At 37.7% G+C, this 13781-nt stretch overlaps 1 protein-coding gene across 1 annotated transcript in view; it reads left to right on the top strand.

Annotated features, from left to right (window-relative positions):
- Positions 1–13781, top strand: part of LOC108712410 (slit homolog 3 protein) — a 443629-nt gene that overhangs the window by 345748 nt on the left and 84100 nt on the right. The window contains exon 14 of the mRNA XM_041588752.1: positions 1594–1757. Within this exon, the coding sequence (XP_041444686.1) occupies positions 1594–1757 (164 nt within the window). The remainder of the gene's footprint in view (positions 1–1593; positions 1758–13781) is intronic.

Below are 13781 nucleotides of genomic sequence, written 5' to 3'. Positions count from 1 at the left end.
GTGGTCCGGGTGCATCGCCCCGAACCCGTAGCTAAGGGTGTATGCACTTGTGGAGTTTAGGAAAAGGTCAGCAAGCACTCCGGAAACCTCTTGTAGTAAGTAAAAGTTATTGCTTTATTTCAAAATACATTAAAACCATTGCATCCTGACGCGTTTCGCATGCCTATGACTACGTATCGTTTAGATACGAAACGCGTCAGGATGCAATGGTTTTAAGGTATTTTGAAATAAAGCAATAACTTTTACTTACTACAAGAGGTTTCCGGAGTGCTTGCTGACCTTTTCCTAAACTCCAAAAGTGAGGGAGGGAGCAATAAAAGTAAGTGAGGAAAATAATTAGAATGATTTTATTGGCAGTAAAGACGATCTAGAACCAATGGTCTAAGAGGATAGGGCGTGACATGAAAATAAGTTGAAAATAACTGGAGCAACTTATGAGGTGTTAGTTTCGTGGGTAAAACAATTTATTGGGATACTTAAAGGGATACTGTCATGGGAAAAAAAAAATTAAATAAATGAATCAGTTAATAGTGCTGCTCCAGTAGAATTCTGCACTGAAATCCATTTCTCAAAAGAGCAAACAGATTTTTTTATATTCAATTTTGAAATCTGACATGGGGCTAGACATTTTGTCAATTTCCCAGCTGCACCTGGTCATGTGACTTGTGCTCTGATAAACTTCAATCACTCTTTACTGCTGTACTGCAAGTTGGAGTGATATCACCCCCTCCCTTTTCCCCCCAGCAGCCAAAAAAAAAGAACAATGGGAAGGTAATTAGATAACAGCTCCCTAACACAAGATAACAGCTGCCTGGTAGATCTTAGAACAGCACTCAATAGTAAAAACCCATGTCCCACTGAGACACATTCAGTTACATTGAGAAGGAAAAACAGCAGCCTGCCAGAAAGCATTTCTCTCCTAAAGTGCAGGCAGGAGTCACATGACCAGGGGCAGCTGGGAAATTGACAAAATGTCTAGCACCATGTCAGATTTCAAAATTGAATATAAAAAAGTCTGTTTGCTCTTTTGAGAAATGGATTTCAGTGCAGAATTCTGCTGGAGCAGCACTATTAACTGATTCATATTGAAAAATTTTTTTTTTCCCATGACAGTATCCCTTTAATAATAAGTAGAGAAGAATCTACTTTATGGACTTGAAAAAATAATGTGTTGCAGTTTGCTAGGACTTCTCAGATTTTCCTCTAACTACAATTCATACAATTCAACAAGCAGTAAGATGAGAAGATGTTGTGGTTATGTTATGTATTGTTATGTTGTTCATCAGTATTGTTGAGTGTAAAAGGTTGTACTTTTTCTATAGAAAGGTCAAAATATGGCTTGAAATAAGTTATAAAAAGGGGGTCATTTTATTCTGTAAAAGGCTGATGAACAGCTGAATGATTTGTTATATATAGCAGCTGTGCTGCAGAAGTGTTCATTCATGAGCAGGTTCATTTGGTTTTGGCCAAGGTCCGGCCTCTGCCAGACAATGGTTTGTTCGATGATTCTTTCAGTGCTTGAATAGAAATATAGCCGAAAGATAGGAAATGGGAATAGCTCCTCTGTGAGTTAACTGCCTATCTCTCCTACAGACATTTAGCTCAGAACCCGTTTGTGTGCGACTGCCATTTGAAGTGGCTTGCTGATTACCTGCAAGATAATCCGATAGAAACCAGCGGCGCCCGATGCACCAGCCCACGTCGACTGGCCAACAAGAGAATCAGCCAAATTAAGAGCAAGAAGTTCCGCTGTACAGGTAATTCATTTAGAGATCCACCAGCGCTGCCTTTTCCATTCAAATCTGAGCAAATCCAGAAAGCCCTTTAATCAGATCAACATGACAGTGTGCTCTGTAATGGTTATTATAAGATATCTTTCTAAATCACATTTGGTAAATGTGGTTAGGCACAGACAAAACCAATTATACAGAAGGGGGGAAAAAAAGAGCAGAATCTGCTGCGTTCTGCTCTGTAGGTTTTACCTGCTTCAATATTTTAGTAGTTCTGTATTCCAGCACTGTGCTATTGGCTTTTTACCTAAAAGTATATATTGCATTTAACAAAATGTATAGTTTACATATCTACCCTTGTTTCTTCTAGTGACTTCAATTATCTTATGATAAGTTTTCAAAATGCTTTCATTGCACTAGAGGGAAATACACTCAGGGGGTGTTTTATCAACGTTTGAATTAGAATTTTTCCCTTGATTCAGAATTATTTTGCCCTATTTATTAAGCACAAAAATGCGGCATAGAGGCGGGGCAGGCGATATATGATTGACAGCTGAGACTTTTAAATGAGTTTATTACAGGTATAGATGTTTTAATAAAAAAAATAAGTCTGGTTTCATGTTTAATTTTAAATTGACTTTTATTATACAGCTTTTTATGTCAGAGTGACAGGTCCCCTTTAAATAGGCCCCTAAGGATCTGCATCGGCAAAAGTGTCAGTATCACTTTAAAGCATAAATGTGATATTGAGAACAGTTGCCTAATATACTGTATTTTGGGTTTTATCGCCCTAAAATATGCATCTCTGGTAAAATAAAATAAACACACAGAGAACAACTGGCAAGATGTGTATCATTAGTGCGTTAACACTGAACTATAACTGTCATATTAGCTCCAACTAGCGTTTATCTTCATTCATTTGTAACTCTCACTGCCAGGCATATATTCAATATCAACTACCACACTGTGACTTAAATTGCGAGTATCATATGAAGTAATGACATATATTTTGAAGTGCAAGTTCCTAATAACATTTATTGAGGGAGACATATAATTACTTGGCTTTTGAAGCCGTAGAACTCATTGATGCTAAATCTTCATAATAGAAGAGATGGAAAAAGCCAGTAATAATATTTCACTATAAATACAAGCATGCTCCGGTTTATAATGGTTTAACGTTTTGTTCATGCCGTTGGGATCTGTAAGAGGCAATAAGAGGTAAATGAAGAGATATACTGCGTAGAGTGCGAAGATACATATCACACATAATATTATTTGGTATATAATTTGGAAAACAGCCTAGTTATTTCAGAAACTACGTGTATGGAATTCATTATTAAAATTAGTGTTAAACTTTTAAAAACATTTTTTTTGATTGTTTACGAGTTCATAATCCAGTGTCTGTTTCTTATTACTACAATGGCAAAAACAAATGAAAAGGAAAAAGAAGAATTGTAGTATAAGAGCCCAAGAGGCAGCACTTTAGAGACCCATAGGGCAATGGTACAAGGGGTAACTGTGGGAGCTTTGAGAGATTCATTCCTAATACAGGTATGGGACCTGTTATCCAGAATGTTTGGGGTCTTTCCGTAATGGATCTCTGTATTAACTTTAAACATTAAATAAACACAGTAGGATTGTTGCTTATATATTAGTTGGGATCAAATACAAGCTACTGTTTTATTATTATAGAGAAAAAAGGGAATCAACTTTTAAAATGCAAATTTAATTATAATGGAGTCTATGGGAGATGACCTTTCCATAATCCAGAGCTGTCTGGATAACAGATCCTATACCTGTAGTCTGAGAACATGCCTGCAATGCCCCACCATTGACCTGTACAATCCAGTGTGATTCAGCAGGGGTGGTTTCACGTGCTTTTGGGCATGTGTTTTTTATTTTTGACTTTTTAAAAATATGGCATTAAAATGCAAGAAAGCACCCTTTGTGCCATTAGACTTGAATCCATGTAGCTGAGGAACCATTCACCCACAATTAATCTAACTTGATTATATTGTACCTAGGACTGTCAGTAGTTTCTGGTAAGAGCCACCAAGGTAGAAGGGAAAACATTGGGGTTACCCAACTTGCATCTCATACCATGGTATGCAAGCAATATTTCACATTAAGTTGAGACTTCCTCTGGTGTTGAATTGCCACTGGAAGCTCTACTGACCTCTACCTTAATATTAGCCAAATATGAATGTCTTTGTTGCAAGAGAATCACCTTTTTCTCATACAAATACATGGTCTAAAAGGTCTGTGAATAGTATTGCATAAATTTGGTATTAACAAGTAGAAATAATGACAAAAAACTTAGCAATTGTAACACCCTCTTGGTGACCCCCCTGGTTGTACATTACTACCGACTTACAGGTCAAAAGGGTACTGGGAATTCTTCTCCGGCAGTGCATCCACCTAATGGGATCTGGGAATACACCTGCAGGTGGCCCATTAGGAATAACACACACTTTGCTTTTATAAAAATACAACAACTTCATATAAAGAAAGTGCAATTTAAAGGGTAAGTAAAATGCATTTGCATCAATCAAATATAACCCACTCCCATGAGAACTTGTGGCAGTCCATTTCCTGGCCCTCCATGCCAGGAAAAGTCCTGCACCACTCATTTGCAGATTAAAGTCTCAATCCCTTATCCCAAATGAGCATACTTGGTCCCAGGCAGCACTAACAGCCCAAATACCTTTTCCTCCGGTTAGGTACTGGCTCCCTCATGGCAGGCATCTAGAAACAGCCTGTGTCATAAACAGAAACCATCCTGGATACTCTCTTTTTCTACCCTCCCCAGGGCACACCTTACCCTGGGGATTCACACAGATGGGTAGGCTCATCCAGAGCTGGAGCAGGCATCCACAGCGATGAATCCACAGCGACAAAAAACTTAGCAATTGTAACACCCTCTTGGTGACCCCCCTGGTTGTACATTACTACCGACTTACAGGTCGAAAGGGTACTGGGAATTCTTCTCCGGCAGTGCATCCACCTAATGGTATCTGGGAATACACCTGCAGGTGGCCCATTAGGAATAACACACACTTTGCTTTTATAAAAATACAACAACTTCATATAAAGAAAGTGCAATTTAAAGGGTAAGTAAAATGCATTTGCATCAATCAAATATAACCCACTCCCATGAGAACTTGTGGCAGTCCATTTCCTGGCCCTCCATGCCAGGAAAAGTCCTGCACCACTCATTTGCAGATTAAAGTCTCAATCCCTTATCCCAAATCAGCATACTTGGTCCCAGGCAGCACTAACAGCCCAAATACCTTTTCCTCCGGTTAGGTACTGGCTCCCTCATGGCAGGCATCTAGAAACAGCCTGTGTCATAAACAGAAACCATCCTGGATACTCTCTTTTTCTACCCTCCCCAGGGCACACCTTACCCTGGGGATTCACACAGATGGGTAGGCTCATCCAGAGCTGGAGCAGGCATCCACAGCGATGAATCCATTTTATGAAGCACATGCAGGTTGCTTGATCCTCCAGACATAGCTCCCAGCACTGTCTATAGGGTGAGCACACTGTTGCTGAATCTGTAGCTGAACTGTAGCTCCCAGCACTGCCTATAGTGCGAGCATTTCACTTCAATTGGGAAAATCCGGAACTCCAAACCCTCCTGGTCGAGCTCCTAGGCATGGGGCCACCTACCCCAGCCTCAGAGGCCTTCATGCCTCTACATAGTGGCAGCTGAACTCACTAACTCCTTAGTGAAGTAAATCAGCAGAAATCCTCCAGCAGTAATGGCTGCGAGCACATGGGAATCTCATTTTATAGGGGGCAACAGCGACACCTTGTGGCTGCCTTTGGGATCAGCCATGCTGCACCTATCACAAGGGCTCTGCACCTTGGGAAACCCTGTATCTTAACCATGAGGCTCAGACTGAAAGGGAAAATTAACCCTTTGGGGTCCCTACACAATTATTTGCAGTGCACTTAAAGGGGACCTGTCACCCCAGAAAATTATTCAAAATCCTATTTTATCACATTAGTCAAGCAAAATGAACTTTAATTACACTATATAAATTATTTGAATCTTGTCTGGGAATTCATAGTTATAACAAGCAGGCAGGAGCCATTTTGTGGACACTGTTATTAACACAAGCCTTGCAACATCTCAGAATCCTGTGCACCAGAATGGGGGGCCAGATATCCATCCCCATGCCCTGGCTACACAATTAAATGATGAAGAGAACGGGGGAATGTGGGGAGAACAGTGACATCTAGGAAGTGCTGAATGGAAAGTGAAAGTAATTGTCTGCCCGAGGCAGACAATATTTGATTGACAGCTGAGATTTTTAAATGAGCTTACAACAACTATGAATGCTTTGATAAAAAATAGAAATTAGATTTCATGTTTAATTTGAAAAGTATTATACAGATTTTTGTGTCTGGGTGACAGGTCCACTTTAATTTCTTAAAATATTTACACGGGCAGATTTAGAACTCACCACAGGAAAATTCTGTCTTTCTCTTTTCATTCTTATATCTTTCTGCATGAAATCATTTTGAGTTGTAATACAAATAGATTTGTGTATGGAAACAATGTTTTTCATCCCTGGCAATGGGCTCATATCAACAATGCTTATTTCTGTCGTATTCTTTTATAACAGAATAGCATTTTTTTTAAGCAGGAGAATTGTTATAACTAATGAGACAGGGAAACTTTTCTGACATTTTTATGTAATTGTGTTGGCACTGTTCATTCGAAATCTAAAATGCTTTATACATTAGAGACCTGTCAAGTCAAATAGAGTACATGTGTTTAATGTGGCTAAATACTCTTGCTTGGCAGATGTAAGTTTTGCTTCGGAAAGGTTATCACTGGTGTAGAAAAACAAGGTTTCTAAAAACTGTGTGCGTTGTCATTGCCATTGTAAATGTGAATACTTTCCAACTTCTCAAATCTTCAGGCAGCATTTTCGTGTACACATATGAGATACATTGACGTAATGGAAAGGTAATGAACACTGTCTAACCAGATCAAAGTCATCATTTCTTTTTACAAATACAGTTTATTATTTTACATTCTACATTTTGAGATTATGATGCTTTAGTCTATGTTGTACTTCCTCAACCCAACATCTGCAGTACAAAATGCTGGAATCATACAATTACAGCAAAGTGACATCTGTCAATGATACAAAGCATGAGTGGGTGGGTTGCTTCTGGAAATCACTGAAACTATTGTGGTTGAGGAGCTTACAAATAAATTGTTAAATATATAAATAATTGTAAAATTCATTAGTAATATTATTAGTAATTATATATATTATTAGTAATGGCTAAAAATTTGGCGCCGACGTCTCGTTTTTGACACCGGCGTCCCTTTTTTTTGACACCGGCGAATCTTTGCTGGCGAATATTCGCTGCAGTTTCGCTAATTTATTCGCCGGCGGCGAATCGCGGGAATTTGTCGCAAATTCGCGCCTGTCGAATAAATTCGCCCATCACTAGTTTTAAGTAAAATGCCAATGAAAACCAGCTAAGCGTGTAAACAAAATGGGAGACAGGTCAGAATGACCTACATAGATGACATCATTATGACCAACATCTGTACATTACTGCTGTTGTTATTATATTATTTGATAACATTTCCAGATGTATCTCTGCCCAGGGCTGTATTTAGGTCCAGTGCCGCCCTAGGCATCGGATCTAAACACGCCCCTATGTTGTGCGCGCTGATGTCACAGGGCGTGCACGATAGCGTCATGTGTAGTGCACACTGACGTTACTTAACGTATTCAGCTGAAGTGACGTCAGCGTTGTGTGCATGACGTTACTTTTGCATTCTTTCTCGGCCCCCACCCCTCACCCCCTTAGCTCCGTCACCGGATTTCCTATGGAAATCCGTGGCAGAGGGTGGGGAGGGTTTTAAAAAAAAAGGAAAAAAATAGGAACCCAGAAGGCCGCCCCCAAAACTGTGCCACCCTAGGAACAGGCCCTCGGGGGCCTATATATAAATACGGCCCTGTCTCTGCCATGTTAAGTGGTGGTGATGTTCCTTATATACGTATTGAGTCTCTTACCTGGAAACTTGCTATCCAGAAAGATCAGAATTACAGAAAGGCCATCTCCCATTGAGTCCATTTTAAGCAAATAATTAAAAAAAAGTAATAATAAAACAGTTGCTTGCATATGATGGTAACTAAGCTGCATGAATCCATATTGGTGGCAAAATCCTACTGGGTTTATTTAATGTTTTTTTTTAGTAGACTCAAGGTATGGTGATTCAAATAACTGAGAACCCAGGTCCCACGCATTCCAGTTAATAGATGCCATACCTGAATATAAATGCAAACAGTCTTAAAGGAAATCTTCTAGTGCATTTAAATAATAGAGGACAGAGTTATATAAAGGGGAACTAATGAACTGAGAGGTAGTATGGATGAGCTTTATTCTCTCTTTTTTGTCAAACAATCAAAGATTAGGAGCAAATTGTCGGGTCTTGGCTGGGGCAGAATTATTGTTCTTTAGATAATTAATACAATAAATTCTTGAAATCCTTTGAATTTCTAATCTGACTGTACTCGCAGGTACTTATTTTTCACATCAACATTTTGGTTTCAATTAAATTGAACATGGTGGTAGTTAAATGTAAATTTTCACTATGGTTATTGTCAAAATTGTAAGTGCTGTGTCTCTGGCGTGGCCTGTGGAACACATGTTGTCAAGCAGTAGAGAACAAGTCAGACAATTGTCACTTCATATAGTCCCTTGGTGATCTCAGGATAACACCACTACCAGAGCATCATGGATAATTAACCCCCCTAATTATGCTGGAAATAGAGGTAAATTAACACACTGTAAATATTAATTCTTAACTTTAAACTTCTTGACAGTATTACAGTCATCGCAGCCACATGTTCTTTGCCATGTTCATCTTAGTAAACAACATAACGTTCTGGTTCTGGTTTGAGCAATTCTACAAATCACAAGTACCTCTCTATTATATGTTTCCTGCTTTTTCTCACAGTTTTGGCCAAACTAACAGATTCTAGAACAAATTGATTGCTAAAAATCTATGACCCGCCCTGGCTATTTCTGCATGGTTGAAGTGGTCAGTAACTGTCCGAGCTTAAGCTTCTCCATGCTTCTTTTCTCAATGCTTTCCTTTCTTTGGTGCTGTTTAACACTGGCTATGACTCTCAATGGGGTTTTCCTTTGTGCTTGATCTAACCATGTGGTAGAACAATACATATTGAACATGGTTCTGTCAAGCACCATGGAAGGCCACATACTTTTCTGCCGCATGGCATGCTGGGATTCTTCTACTTTGAGAAGCGTCAGAAGGTGAGAGGTGTTATTTTTCTTTACAAATAAAATCTAATTTGTTTTTTTTTTCCAGGTACCTCTCTGAGCAGAAATCAAATTTCTTTAACAGTGTTGTAAGAAATTTGTTTAAAGAAGCTGCATAAATACACATTAAGCCGTGTATAATTAAAGTAATTTCAGTAATGAGTGCGCTTCTAAACAGGCATTTGGGAAAAACTTGAATCCACAACTGTATTGTGCTGCTTTATATTATGTGTCATAAATGTTCTCCATAATTGGAGAACCTTTCAGTAGAAATGTTGATTACACATTTTCCTTTTGACAGATTTCTCAGAATGTAGACAAACTAAACACACAATCATTTCTTTTCTACTAAATATTCATTCAGTTTAATAGAATACAGTTCTTGAAAACGTTCAAAATCGTTTTCACTTTAGATTATTGGTAAAACATTTTTGCTGACCTGGTTCGCGTGTAGCTAATAGGAAGCTCTGAGCGAATAGCACATATGTAGGATTCATCCAATGTGCCCGTCTTTGTTTTTTAATTTGCATATTAGCTACTCACATTAGGGGTCATTTATGTTTCTAGAATGCTAAGGGGTAAGAGTAGAAAACACTATGCCCTAGGGAATGATGGACTTTGAGGAGGTCACCTTCGGCTTGCACCTCCTGATGCTCCCTAACTTGCATGTCTAAACGACAGGCTTTATTGTATTTCAAAACATCTTCAAGATCCAGAGGTCGATTCTCTGTTTAGATTGATAAACATGAGATTCATTTAAAAACATACTTCACTTCATTAGTTTTCTCAAGATATTGATTGTTCTGCTATGCTTTAGTGGTTCTCAGATATGAAGTGATGTAATGGAAGAAGTGATAAATTATGTATCAGCCCAACTTTAGCTTAAATGTGAGCTAATGACTCTGATATCAAGGCAGTGTACTTGCTTTAATCTCCAAAGAGTTGTGCAAGGCCTTCAATTAGCAAATGTATTGCTCGTCTACATGTACCAGTTTCTGTATATTCTTAGAGAAACAATAGTTAAAGGGATACTGTCATGGGAAAAAACATTTTTTTCAAAATGAATCGGTTAATAGTGCTGCTCCAGCAGAATTCTGCGCTGAAATCCATTTCTCAAAAGAGCAAACAGATTTTTTTTATATTCAATTTTGAAATCTAACATGGGGCTAGACATTTTGTCAATTTCCCAGCTGCCCCAAGTCATGTGACTTGTGCTCTGGTAAACTTCAATCACTCTTTACTGCTGTACTGCAAGTTGGAGAGATATCACCCCCTCCCTTTTCCCCCCAGCAGCCAAACAAAAGAACAATGGGAAGGTAACCAGATAACAGCTCCCTAACACAAGATAACAGCTGCCTGGTAGATCTAAGAACAACACTCAATAGTAAAAACCCATGTCCCACTGAGACACATTCAGTTACATTGAGAAGGAAAAACAGCAGCCTGCCAGAAAGCATTTCTCTCCTAAAGTGCAGGCACAAGTCACATGACCAGGGGCAGCTGGGAAATTCTCTGGAGTAGCACTATTAACTGATGCGTTTTGAAAAAAACATGTTTTCCGATGACAGGATTCCTTTAAAGCAGTCAAATCGTGAATCAGGAAACAATTACATTTTACTCTTAGGGGGGAATGTAATTAAAATCCCATGTGTTACTTAAAATGGTGTTTTTGCAAATGTTTAGCGCTGCTTGAATGAAAAAACATTGGCTGGTGATTATTGGACTGTGTGTTATCGCTATCACATGCTCTGGAGTTTTTTTAAATATTCTGTTTCAAAAAAACCATTTGCTATTGCGAAATTTTATTACATACACTGCTAAAGTTCGCAACAGCCATTTGGCCGCAAGTTGTTGAGGTTTGTAATCGGTCAAAAAGGATCCAAACATGGTCTCTATTGTTCGCAAAGGTGTCTGGCAAGGTTTTTTTTTTTTTTACTAAGGACACATATTACATTCTCCCATTGATATTTTTAAAAAATATTCTTTTCTTGTTGGTAAATCATCATGGAAATTAAGAGGTGAAATTATTTAAATTTTTAGCAAAACTAAAGTATTTTTTTATCTATCTTGAAGTGCATTAAAGTAGCTAGATCTTCCTCAATCTTCTGTCACTTACATTATATTCTGTGAGCCGAAAATGTATCAAAGTCCAAAAAACGCTGGCGTCTTTTCCTTTTTTCTGCCTGATTGCTGGCGTCTTTTCGTTTTTTCAGCCTGCAAAAGAACTAACTTGAACTTTTTTTGGGTAACTAGTTTTCCCAATACATTTGCAAACATATGGAACAATAATTTTACAGTGTGTATGGCATTAGAACAACTCTATTGTCTTTATTATGGGTCCCTGGACATGTGTTTTAAAAAATATAATTTGTAAGTATATGCGCCAACCAACATTTAACATATAGGCGTCCATACAACTTCAAATTTCCCACCTATGCAAATTGACCTGAGTGCAAGATCCCTAGCAAAGTTTCGCTAGGCAGTAATAAACGCTAGCGCATCTTCACTATCAAATGCTCGCATTGCCGAATTAACGCATAGTCGCTTGGCAAAGTGATGCGCTGGGTGCGAAGTGGATGCTGGCGAATTTTCGCCGATTAGTAAATCTGCCCCTATGTGTTCAGCTGAATAGAATCCAAAATATGTGACATTACAGCTCTGGAACATGAAACAGAACATCACATATTTTGTTCAATTATTTTGTAAAATATGCATATTATTCTATTTGTCATTTGGCAGTATTTTTTGTGCAAGATTTGGCTCAATACATAACTAATACATTTGGTGCATCCCTTCTAGAAATGACAAATAAACATGCTTATAAGCATTAGGGAAGACATTTATTGACAAGTAGTGGGGCTGCCAAATAACTGCTAAATAACAACATAAAGCGTTTTAAGATAATGAAATATTTTTATTCCATTGAAGTATTTTAATGTAAGAAGTTTTTTTAAGCAAACAGAAGGGAAACTATTATTATTTTTTTGTATGTGTTTATTTGCAGATACTGCCCTAGTTTCAGGGGCCCATTTACTTAGTTCAAATTTCGAATGTTTTTTTTGGCTATTTCGACCATCGAATGGGCTACTTCGACATTCGACTACAACTTTGAATCTAACGATTCGAACTAAAAATCGTTCGACTATTCGACCATTCAATAGTCGAAGTACTGTCTCTTTAAGACCCCCTAGTTCGCCACCTAAAAGCTACCAAAGTCAATGTTAGCCTATGGGGAAGTTCCCCATAGGCTTAGCAATTTTTTTTTTGGTCGAACAAAAATCGTTCGATCGATGGATTAAAATCCTTTGAATCGAACGATTCGAAGGATTTAATCGTTCGATCCAAGGATTTAATCATTCGATCGAACGATTTTTCGTTTGATCGTTTGATCGAACGAATAGCGCTAAATCCTTCGAATTCGATATTCGAAGTTGAAGGATTTAACTTCGACAGTCGAATATCGAGGGTTAATTAACCCTCGATATTCGAGCATAAGTAAATTTGCCCCTCAATGTCTTCATTTGATAAACCACATGCAATATATCCACAAATGTACGTTTTGTCTAATAAAATGTATTTTAGAATCCACTGCTGATTTGTGTCACTGTTCAGTCCATTTTGGATTAACAATGAAGTTATATATTTTTGGTGCATGATGCAGTGTATACATTGAAACCAAAATCCTTGTTTTACAGCATTATATTTGCTAAATTGGTCTAGCGTCATTTGGTTTTCAGCAGACCTTTCCATAATTTACAGTATTCATAATACACATTATTTATGGTAGATTAGAATGCACAAAGCTACATTCATTTGTAATACCTATTACGCACCCCAGAAGATGGAGATGTGGGATATTGCTGGTAATATTATATACTACAAAAGTGTATATGTAAGGCTATTGGATGTGTTAAATGTAACATGAAAATTATTAAGATTTAGAGTATGTCTAAAATACAGAAATTAGTTGAAAAAAATGCATGCTTACTAATTTTAGTATCGCCTTTTCTGACTTTTGTTATGATTGATTCTGTTATGATAAGGGAAATAATATAACAACATTTTGCACACGCTGATGGACATACACACTTAACCTGCCCTAAAAGCAGATGGCTGCATTTCATATTTGTTTCCCTGATGGGAATAGCTTCATAGATGAACCACCTGTCTAAGTTGTTACAAGGCTCGTGTTTAAATTGTAAATTGCATCTTGGCATGCACTTTGATTTTCCCAGTCTTGGGATCTATAATCTTGTAGGACATATTAACTTGGCCAGTGTCTTTTAACTTACTCCTTTATAGCGTTGTACACAAAGAAGACTCTACAATCCTACCACTACAAAAGAAAATAGACTATAACATGAAAACATTAAGGGGCAGATTTATCAAAATGTGAGATTAAGGGGGCAGATTTATCAAGGGTCGAATTTCGAAGTAAAAAATACTTCGAAATTCGACCATCAAATTAAAATACTTCTACTTCGAATATCGAAGTTGAAGGATTTTTCACCAAATTGATCGAACAGTTTTAGCGTACGATCAAATGATTTTACTTCGATGTGTAAAGACTTGTAGAAATGGACTAGAAGGTTTGGCGAAGTATTGAAGTCTAAGTTTTTTTAAAGAGACAGTACTTTGATTATCGAATATTCAAACTATTTTTACTCCAAATTGAATTCGAAATAAATTCGAAGTTGTATCCTATTCGATGGTCGACGTATCCAAAAAATT

This window comes from Xenopus laevis, chromosome 3S, assembly GCF_017654675.1.
Source record: "Xenopus laevis strain J_2021 chromosome 3S, Xenopus_laevis_v10.1, whole genome shotgun sequence".
Taxonomy (NCBI): Eukaryota; Metazoa; Chordata; class Amphibia; order Anura; family Pipidae; genus Xenopus; species Xenopus laevis.
This window is presented reverse-complemented; position numbering and strand designations above follow the sequence as displayed.